This window comes from Tenrec ecaudatus, chromosome 5, assembly GCF_050624435.1.
Source record: "Tenrec ecaudatus isolate mTenEca1 chromosome 5, mTenEca1.hap1, whole genome shotgun sequence".
NCBI lineage: Eukaryota > Metazoa > Chordata > Mammalia > Afrosoricida > Tenrecidae > Tenrec > Tenrec ecaudatus.
In genome coordinates, this window is record NC_134534.1 from 176,435,890 (window position 1) to 176,445,956 (window position 10,067).

At 41.0% G+C, this 10,067-nt stretch overlaps 1 protein-coding gene across 1 annotated transcript in view; it reads left to right on the top strand.

The window, feature by feature from the left end:
- Positions 1–8,965, top strand: part of ITGB1 (integrin subunit beta 1) — a 60,305-nt gene extending 51,340 nt beyond the window's left edge. The window contains exons 15-16 of the mRNA XM_075550320.1: positions 631–797; positions 7,709–8,965. Coding sequence (XP_075406435.1) covers positions 631–797; positions 7,709–7,774 — 233 coding nt within the window. The 3' untranslated portion in view covers positions 7,775–8,965. The remainder of the gene's footprint in view (positions 1–630; positions 798–7,708) is intronic.
- The last annotated feature ends 1,102 nt before the right edge of the window (positions 8,966–10,067 follow it).

Consider the following 10,067-nt stretch of genomic DNA (forward strand, 5'->3'; position numbering starts at 1 on the left):
TTTTTGAGCTCTTCTTTTTTCCTCTTGCCCAGTTGTCTGTCCTGTAGCACTGCCCTGTGGTTTTGATGAGTTTAGTTTTGTGTGTAGGACACCTTAAAGTCAGATAGTGTGAGGACTCATTACTTTTAAGGATTTTGAAACATTTTTCTAAATTCCTCTGTATTGACTTTATCGATGTTTCTGGGGAGGACTTCCACCTTCACAATATTGGGTTTCCCCGTCTCCATGTATCTGGCATGTCTTTGCATTTGCTCAGTTCATTGATGACTTTCATTTGCAAATTTTGCACATATTTTGTTAGTTACACATAGTTATAATTTTTGTACCATAATAAAAGTTACTGTCTTTTTTAAGTTTCTATTTCCAGTTAGGATAAGTAGGTAGACATTTCCATATCTACATATAAATTGTTGATTTTTGTTTATGGACCTTGTATCCTGTGATCCTGTAGCTTCATGTATTGTCCTAATACCTTTCTGGTAGGTGTTTGGGGACCATCCACATTCACTTATCCTGGCTTTTAAATCTCTGTTGATTTCTTCTGAGCTGCTGCCCACCTCCTTGAGTCTGGGCTGTCGTTTTCTCGTATCTGTTAGCCCTGTGTGCTTATTCTTCCCTTTTACTCTCCAGAGTGTCCTACCGGTCCAGACATCATTCCAATCGTAGCTGGAGTAGTTGCTGGAATTGTCCTTATTGGACTTGCATTGCTGCTGATTTGGAAGCTTTTGATGATAATTCACGACAGGAGGGAATTTGCTAAATTTGAAAAAGAGAAAATGAATGCCAAATGGGACACGGTAAGTTGTCAAGCATAAAAATAGGTGATTCACAGAGTAAATGTAGCTGGTTTAGTAAAATATACAACTGATTTCTTCAAGTCCTTTTTATACATGTTATTCCTCCCAGAATTCAGTGTCGTAATTTTACGTTGAATAGAAAGCAGAAAGACCTTATATACATCTCATTGAAACAGAACATTGTAAGTGGTGTGCACATGGTCACACTGTATCTTCTGGTTACTGTAGCTGTATTTTTACTTCCTCAGTCATTTGGGTTCTAAATCTGCATTTCTGCCTTTTCCTAGAATATGAACTGGGATCCTAAAGGATACCTGTGTGGCCAGGGGCTCCTTGGAACGCTGCTCTGTTGCTAACAGGGAACTGAAGTGAAAAGCAGTTCACAGGAACAGACTGCCCACTTCTTGATCTCGTATACGTGACATTCTTGAAAAGGCCGAACCGCAGGGGCAGAAATCAGCTGAGGGTCAGGGGCGGGAGTGGGGCCAAGGGCCCGATGGGGTGGGTTCTTTCTGAGCAGGCTTAACTGCGGGTGTTTGTGCATTTGGAAACCGATTTAACTTGATACTTACACAGAGAGTATTTTACTCTAAATTGTTTCTTCAGCAAGCGGCTTTACAAGACATTGGAAACGCACCAGACTTGGAAGCAGGGCATCAGAGGGGGTTTGGCTGAATACAGGCGCTCGTGCGCATCCTTTGATTGGGAGCGCGCCTGTGCAGCCGTCAATGTTTTCTACCAGAAGTGAATTAGTCATTCGCATTTCCCGACCATGAGCTCCAGTATTTCTCTGTCTTTAACTACGAACTTTGGAAGTGTAGCAAGAGTAAAAACTCTTTTATAGTCAATTTTCTTTCCGATGAAATCATTAGAAACTGTTTCTTTTACTTTAGCAAGAAAATCCGATTTACAAGAGCCCTATTAATAAATTCAAGAATCCAAACTATGGACGTAAAGCTGGTCTCTAAGCTGCCGTTCGTATTTCCTTTCACCTTCTGTCCTTGCATGCGAGCTTCGTTCTCTCTGACTGCACCGTGTGCCCGTGGTCACTGTTGCTCCTTTTTCAACACCTGGCTTTATTCATATGGCAGTATTGTGGCTTTTCTCTGCGTGTGCTGTTTTAGCGCTGGTGGTCAGACGGCATTTACGGTAAAGGATCTGGCATAGAAGCAGCAGCTGTCTTGTAGTGAAAAGAGAGTATGTGCTGAGGGCAGAGAGACCATCTCAGAATCACCTCCCTGCGGTTTAGTTGTTCACATCTACAGCGTGGAGTCAGAAACTTCTAGGAGTGTTGGATGGGGTTGTTGCTCTCGGCCAGTGAAGACTGAAATGAGTGATCTGGGACCCTGGCTGTCCCGTGCGTTAGATGCTATTATCCCTGGTATTGGGCCGAAAAGTGAGCACAAAGTCCAAAGAGTCCAGTGGGAAGGAAGATCAATACAGTCACACTGACACAACACACAACTGTCACATACATCCTCGTTTAGGAAGCTGTGGGGGTGCTGTAGTTCTGGATGATAATTTGGAAGTTCAGTTAAAAGCCAGAAGAGCCTTGATTCTTTTTGTCATTTCTTGTTGTTACATGGTTCCAATTTTCAAATTTAAGGGTTGTTTAAAAAAAAACAGACTTTAAGAAGGCATGTTTAAGTTTACAGTTTTAGAAATCTGGTTGCTAATTCCACACTGTTGTAAGGTTTGCTTATCCTATTCTCTCGAGTGCTGTTTCGGTGAAGGCACCTAATACCTTGAACTGCTTCCCAGCAGCTTTTTATAAATCCCACAAGCGCCAACATTCCTTCATCAAAATGACCAACTGTGCTAAGGTCCAAGTCCTGCTGGCGTTTATACAGACTCTTCTTCCCCATCTATTGGCTGCCATTGAGTCTGCTCCCGTTCCGCTTTTCCCCGGGCACCTTGCTGCAGTAGTCAGCCACTGTGGGGAATGGAATGATAGTGGAGACGAACAGTACTCTCTGTGCCGGGGGCACAGCTCTGAGTGTCGCACCTACATTTAACTCGTCGTCACATTGATCGCATTAGGAGCTATTTTTATTTCTAATTCACATAGATATTAAACACAGGTAGATAACTTGACCAAATTCACATAGCTAATTTGTTGAAGGGTTGAGATTCAAACTCAGACCCCAGGCTACAAGTGCTAAACCATTACACCCGTGGTTCTCAACCTGTGGGTCGAGTGACCCTTTCACAGGGGTCTCCTGATGACAACAAAATTACAGTAATGAAGTGGCAGCAACGAAAATAATTTCATGGTTGGGGAGGTCACCACAATATGAGGAACTGTATTATAGGGTCACAGCATTAGGAAGGTTGAGAACCACTGCCCTACACTGTTCTGGAAACTCAGAGCTTTAGGGTACTTCCTGTGGCCTACGAAGGAATTAGGAGAGAATCCTTTATAGAGAACTACATTTTGGTACTTGTTGAAACTTAGGCAGAGGAACATTTCTGCTATAGGTAAACATTATGTGTTAGACAGGGTTCTCTAGAGAGACAAAACCAGATTGATAATAATTTTATATATATATTTTTAAAGATAGATATACAACACAAGAAATGAACAGTTAAATTATATACAGATAGATGTATAATACAAGAAATGAACGGTTAAATTATAAGGCAGTACAATCGGCTCAGTGCGACTCACTCCCATGAGAGTTGTGAGACATTGGCAGTCCTTCAAGACTTGAGGGCCGCCAGTTAGTCCTCTGTAGAGAGACTCAGGCTATCCCGGTACAGGCAGCAGACGGCATGGTAGATCACCAACAGTCAGCCAGGTCACCAACATTCAGTCCCCAGCTCAAGAGCCAGTTGTGTGGCGAAGCAGGTCTTGAAGGAACCTCAAATTTCAGCGACACAGTCCACGGGTTAGGTGTCCCACAGGTAGTGTAGCTTGCAAATTGAGGCACAGAACAAGCAAGCCAGCCGCACACTGGTCCGATGATCCGAGAGCAAGAGACAAGAAAGGCGAGGCTCGCTGAGCCATTTATCTCTCCGCCCTTCAATTAATCCCACAATAAACTATCTCACATTATTATGGGGAAATGATTTTATTGCACAGAAACCAGAACTATAGGCGAACCTACTTTATTGGAAATATGAGGAGCAACATCAAAAAGTTTGTGGAAAATGAAGTGAAAATGTAATGCTATCTTTCCATGGACTTTTTGAAGCTGGGTGCTTGTTTTAAAGTGATAAATGAATCGGGGCTTACAATGAAGGCCTGTTGGATACTTTGAAAGGGCTATAGGAAGTACCTTGGACCCTTGGGCCACTTGAAACCTTTACTGGTCAGGTTTTTATTTGAGAACACATTTTGAGGCTTTTTAGACATGGCAGTTAAGCCGGATGGCCAGAAACTATCGTCAGATTTACATACTGGCAGATTAATTAATTTTTATATTGAGGCTAGACACTGTCTTCTCTTCCTCACCCGTGAGTCATTTTTAGGGGAAAACTGGTTATCTAAAACAGTTGCTTGGATTGTGTTCTTTCTTGGCCTCAAGTAGTCATATATTAGCAATTTTGTAAGAATTTTTTCTCATGAGAACAGTTTTTTATATTTGCCCTGCCTAAAGGTCAAATTTCCACCCTTGGCCATACATTTGCACTTTGAAGGAAGTTATGAATAAATTGTTAGTATCAAGACTTAATGTTTATACTACAAACTTAATTTCTGGATAAAATATTTTGGTTCCATAAGCCAAAACAAGCATTTTCTGTCACTCAAGAAGCAAAGTAGGGTAGACGTTTCTTTATTCATTAGTAAAATACAAGTATAGCTATAGATTGTTCTAAAACATGTCTTTCCAAGAACAATCAAAATAAAAGTTAATGAATAAGCATTAAGAAACTGAAATCATTGATATTTTTAGATAAAAGACCAAAGTTGCCAGTCAATGAATTATGTCATTAACAGACTTGGAATAATGGGCAGACACTGGAATAATTTCAGTATGTAAGAGTACCATGTAGGTACACTGTAAAAAAACACATGAAATTATCGACGTGTAGCTCTTAAAAGTAGGGTGAGGAAATCGTGTAATCTGTTCTCTGCTTTGGCATTCGTGTGCCCCCACGATGATGCATTTTATATTTAATGTCCCAAAAGATGACTCCATAGCCACCACTGCTAGCCCAGTCCAGAGTGAACACAGGGTGTAACCTGGGCCCTTGGTTTAAATCGGCTTTGCGTTTTGCTTGGGTGGGTGAAGGAGTTTGCTCAGTGAATGATGGAAGCTAATATAATTATTTTAGTTTTCTTAGCATTGATGCGTAATGCAGGTATTTCAGTTTTATCGCTAACCTTGCATGTTAAACTTCTGTTTGGATTGACTCTGAAATAACAAATATGAGTGCTTGTATGTATGAAAAGGCATTGTTTTCTCCAAAGGTAAGTTCTTCCATAAAAATTACACTTTGGACTCATCAGTAGCAGGGCGTTTTTTATTTATTTTGCCCTTCCTTCATGACTCTTAAAATGTTCGTATAGTAGACTCTAATGGTTTTTTTGTTGTTAAGAAATTGAAACAGTTGTTTCTTTGCCCAACATGTTGGCAAGAATCAGACGTTTAAGCTTTATAGGTAGATAAACTAAGCCAAACAAACTCATTGCTGCCCAATTTTCTTATTCAAAATGATTCTGTAGGACGGAGTCGAATTGCCCTATAGGGCTTCCAAGGCTACAGACAGTTTTACCTGAAGCAGGCAACCAAGTCTTTCTCCCAACTACTGACCTTGATGTCATCTGTCAGTACTATACCCACTGCCATCGAGCCGATTCCAGCTAATCCTGAGCCTGTGCAGGGTTTCTGAGATTGTGCGTCTTGGCAGGAGCACACGGCCTCGCCTTTCTCAACGTGAACTGGCTGTTGAGTTGTTTGAACAGCTGATCTTGTGGCTAGCACCCTAATGCTTAACTCGCTGTGCCACCAGCTCTCCTTTCCTACACAGGATCATAGAAGTAACAAATGTAATTTATCTCTGCCAGATAATTCCTTAAGACTGCAATTCCTAGCAGCCAGTTTGCTTATTCTCACTCTTTGAGATGTTGGCCATGAGTCTAACACAAACTCCTCACATGCCAGCCATTCCGATGTCCAACACATAGCATCTGTGAGGAGTAAAGCATCGTCTGACTGCTTTACATTCGCCACTAGTGAACACCTAGGCGCGCGCTGAGAGAGGCGATGGTTATGCTGGTCACGTGTGTGTCATCTTGGCCGGGCTACGATTCTCCATGCTGTGGCCGCTATGCGGTGACGTCATTTAAGAGTTATACAGCGCTATAATTCGGCTATTACATAATGATGGAATCGCCACTTTCTTTTACAATCAGATATGATTATTTTGCATATCCACGTAATGCCCCTTTTCCCATAATGACCTGGTCATTGATAAGTGAGGAGTAGGTATACTGTAAGGGGACTAGAGTTCAGAACTTGACATTTCCACACTTCTTATCATTTGGTTATATAGAGTTTCTCTCTGGGGGATCCTAAAGGTCTCCATGCTTCTGAATTAAACCACATTAGCTTTTTAAAATCTTACTTTAGGAGGAAATAAATCCTGTCATGTTCCAATAGACCTTAAAGTAGTTACTGAAGTGAAATCACAGTGACTTGGTTGGTATCTGTATCTCTCAGGACTGGTGTTTCTGTGTCACACTTTCCCACAGTGGTTTCCTAGCTCCTGAATATAATTCAGACTTGAGTGACGCATCCAGGACCTTTCCCGGGGCCTGTCTTTCCGAACTGGGCTCTGTTTCCCAAGCTCAAAACAGACCACGGGAAGCCCACATGGAAGTACTTTCGACACACTGAACTGTGTGTGGCTTTATCAGTGTTCTGTGCTCTAGACTTGGATGTGGCTTATGCCCTGTTCACTTTTCAATCTTCAATGAATCGTATCAAACTCAATCTTTTTCCTTTTATGGTTTTCAGAATTATATAAGCTTTTTTTTTTTTTTACTACAAACACTTTAATTTATGTCTGTCATCACCAAACTGTATCTACCTTGAGGACAGAAATTGTGGAAACAAAAGCTTCAAATAAATATAACTTATGGTGAGGGGCAACTGAAACATAAAAACGAGTGACCATCTTTAAAATAACTTACAAATGGTTTTATAGTGAATTAAAAACCCAAGCATCATTTCAAAATCTTCTCTTAATTCCCTGCTAGTTTATGAGAGAGAGAAAAAGAACATTTAAGTATAGCACTTAGCATACGAGACCATTTTAAGGAAACGATAGTGTTGGCTAATAGTTGTTTTGCTGATTAAAACATCACTGTCAGAGTATGTTTGTGGATCTTGAAACTGCTGTCATGTAGAGCTTGCCATTTGCTGGGCTTCATTTGTGTACTCTTTGCTAAAGTATAATATTACAAGAAAAACAACCTATCACCAGCGTAGTGTTGGGAATGGCAATTATTTTACTGGAGAAGAGCCCCTGAGAACACCTCCCTTACAGACCTGGAAGCCAAGGAGTCCCAACCACCTTCTGTGCACAACAAAGGAATAAGAATTAGGTAGTTGGCGACAGAAAAGTTGATGCTTCATTAAGTCTGGCAGCAGGAACTACTTCATAGGAAGGAACTTCCGGACAGTAACACAGTCCCATGGAACCTGGGCAGCAAAGCTTCATGTCTTTCAGTGTCAGCCTTCATCGGTGCCTTTCATTAAGCGAGTGGTAGTTGGACAGATAAAATGGAAACTGCTGCTTATAGTGTCACTGTCATGTACCCACTGCCACCAAGTCAGTTCCATCTCCTAGCAACTGCCTCACCACTCTGCCACCAGGCTCTTGAGCTTTTCGATTGCGATTTGCAAAATAGCATGACCTGCTTTGAGTAGAATCACTGGTGATTTCTTTCTCTCTCTCTCTAGGGTGAAAATCCTATTTATAAGAGCGCCGTGACAACCGTTGTCAACCCGAAGTATGAGGGGAAATGAGCACTGCTCGCGCAGACTTCACAACACCGATGCAAAGTAGCAATCGCCGTAGTCACAGTAAGGTAGCTTTAGGGAAATAGCACCGTGAGTTCACTCATGTGCAGGTCTTGAAAATGTACAATATGTATAATTGTTTTTATTTTTATTTTGAAAATAATGTTGTGATCAATGCCCAGGGACTGACAGAAGACTTCAGACAGGATGGTTATCCTTGTCAGCGAAGGTCACCTTGTGCCTTTTCGACCTTTTCCTCCTGGACTATTGAAATTAAGCTCTCGTTGGCTGAAAAGATATTTTAACGTGATTGAAAGGGCAAGAGATAAAGGAATTTTCTCATTAAGTGTTTTATTAATCAAGTGTTATATCTGATTTTTAGCTTTACAGATATGTCAGGACTTAAGTTTTTCAGTTATACAGAATGCAAAGTAACCAACCTGCTAGCTAGTTTAGAATTGCTTCTAGCTTATTATTATTGCTGTTTGCCTATCACACGACTGATGACATATCTGAAAGTTGAGTATGCTGGGAGTTAAGATGAAAAATAGCTTTGGAATATTTGATTTACAAAGGCCATGGGAAGAATTCAGAGTTAGGAAGGAAAAAAAATAGCTTTAAAACCTGAGTGCCATTTTAAGAGTTACTTAATCTTGGTAACTTCTATGCCTTCTCTTTATAAAGTTGAGCCTTGGGTAAAAGTACTTGGAAATATTTTGCAAAAAAAATCCTTGACTTAGCATTATTTCCAGACAGGCCTTAATTTTTGTCATAGAGGGCCCTAATTCTGAATTGGGACCTTTTTTGTTAAATTTATTTTATCCTTTTTATTTTGTTTAAAGCCTGGTGCTTTTTATCACCTCTTCTAATCCTTTCATGTATTTGTTTGAAATTTGGGGGTAAGACTTTTTTTTTTTAATCAGTACCTTTTCTTTGACATGTTAGCTGTACATTTGCCTTCTTGATGAGCACGTGACATGCACTGTAGCATAGGCAACAGCTGTCCCTGAAGCGAGTCTTACTCTCCACTAGTGCCATAAGAGACCACTGTACATGTCCCGCTCACTGTTTGCGTTGCCCGTCTTGTTTCATACCAGCCACAGCCTTGTTTTAAGTGCCTTTTAATTTTACAGTTCACTTTTTACAGTGCTATTTACTGAAGTTATTTATTAAATAAAAACGCTTAAAATACTGAAATTGGGTGTTTTGACTCTGTTGACTTATTTGTTAATTTGTGTGCAAGAGATTTTTGAAGGGTGAAGAGTTTGGAGGGGGCTATTGTTCTGGTTAATGGAGTATCTTAAGAAGCTACAAATATTTCTTTAAAATGGAGAGAGGTAGGTGCTTGGGATATAAGAAAATTGGTGTAGTGTAAAATACAATCTTTAAGACTAAACCTGGGCATGACCCTGAGACCAAGAACTATATAGCGCCCGGCTTTCTCTGCCAACTGCTCTGGAAGGGGTAACATTAGGAGGTCCTGAATAAAATGGGAGAAAAAAGTAGAACATAAGTCATGAGAGTGGGGAACCCCGAGATTCTGGCCCTTGGTCAGCCTTCAGGTCTGGAAATGAACTCTTGCCCCAGGACTCAGTTTTCAGCCACTCAACAGACCGCTCTGTATAAGCAACGCTAGGGAGCCACACACACTTCAGAATAATCAACTGCTGGGGGTCAAAGGGCAGACTTCACTGCAGGACAAAGTTCAGTTGGTTAGAAAAGGAGGAGGAATGGAAACGGAATACACAGCAGATTACGTGATAGAATTTTGAGGTGAAACAAGCTATGAATTGTCAAAAGCAAAACTGATGATCTGACCACTGAAACCTTTGCGCAGTGCATGATCAAAAGTTAAAAAGAAGAAGAAAGACTTAACGTTGGGACGTCTTCTCGTGCCCCTGGATCGAATTTTGCCTCCAAAATTGTGTTGTAAATCCTAACCTATGACATCTGGTTACAGTCGCCTTTGAGCATTGGTTTTCTCTGTTGGTTTAGTGGGGCAGTGTTCTGACAGAGATGAGTGAGTAGACACCTAGGCCAAGACGGGGGAGAAGGGAAGCCAGCTTACCAGATGATCACCAACGAGCCAAGAAACCAAAGCTCAAGAGACTAGCACCTTCCCCTAGAACCAGTGCCCTGCTTCTAGACCTGCAGCCGCCTACGCTCAGAAAATAGATTTATTCGTTAAAGACACCCACTGGTATTCTTCCCTGAATAATTATGCTTTTTCACTTATTTTACTTACACGCATGTTTTAGTTTAATTTGAGTGTGCATTGCTAGTGTGCAAACTCTGAGAA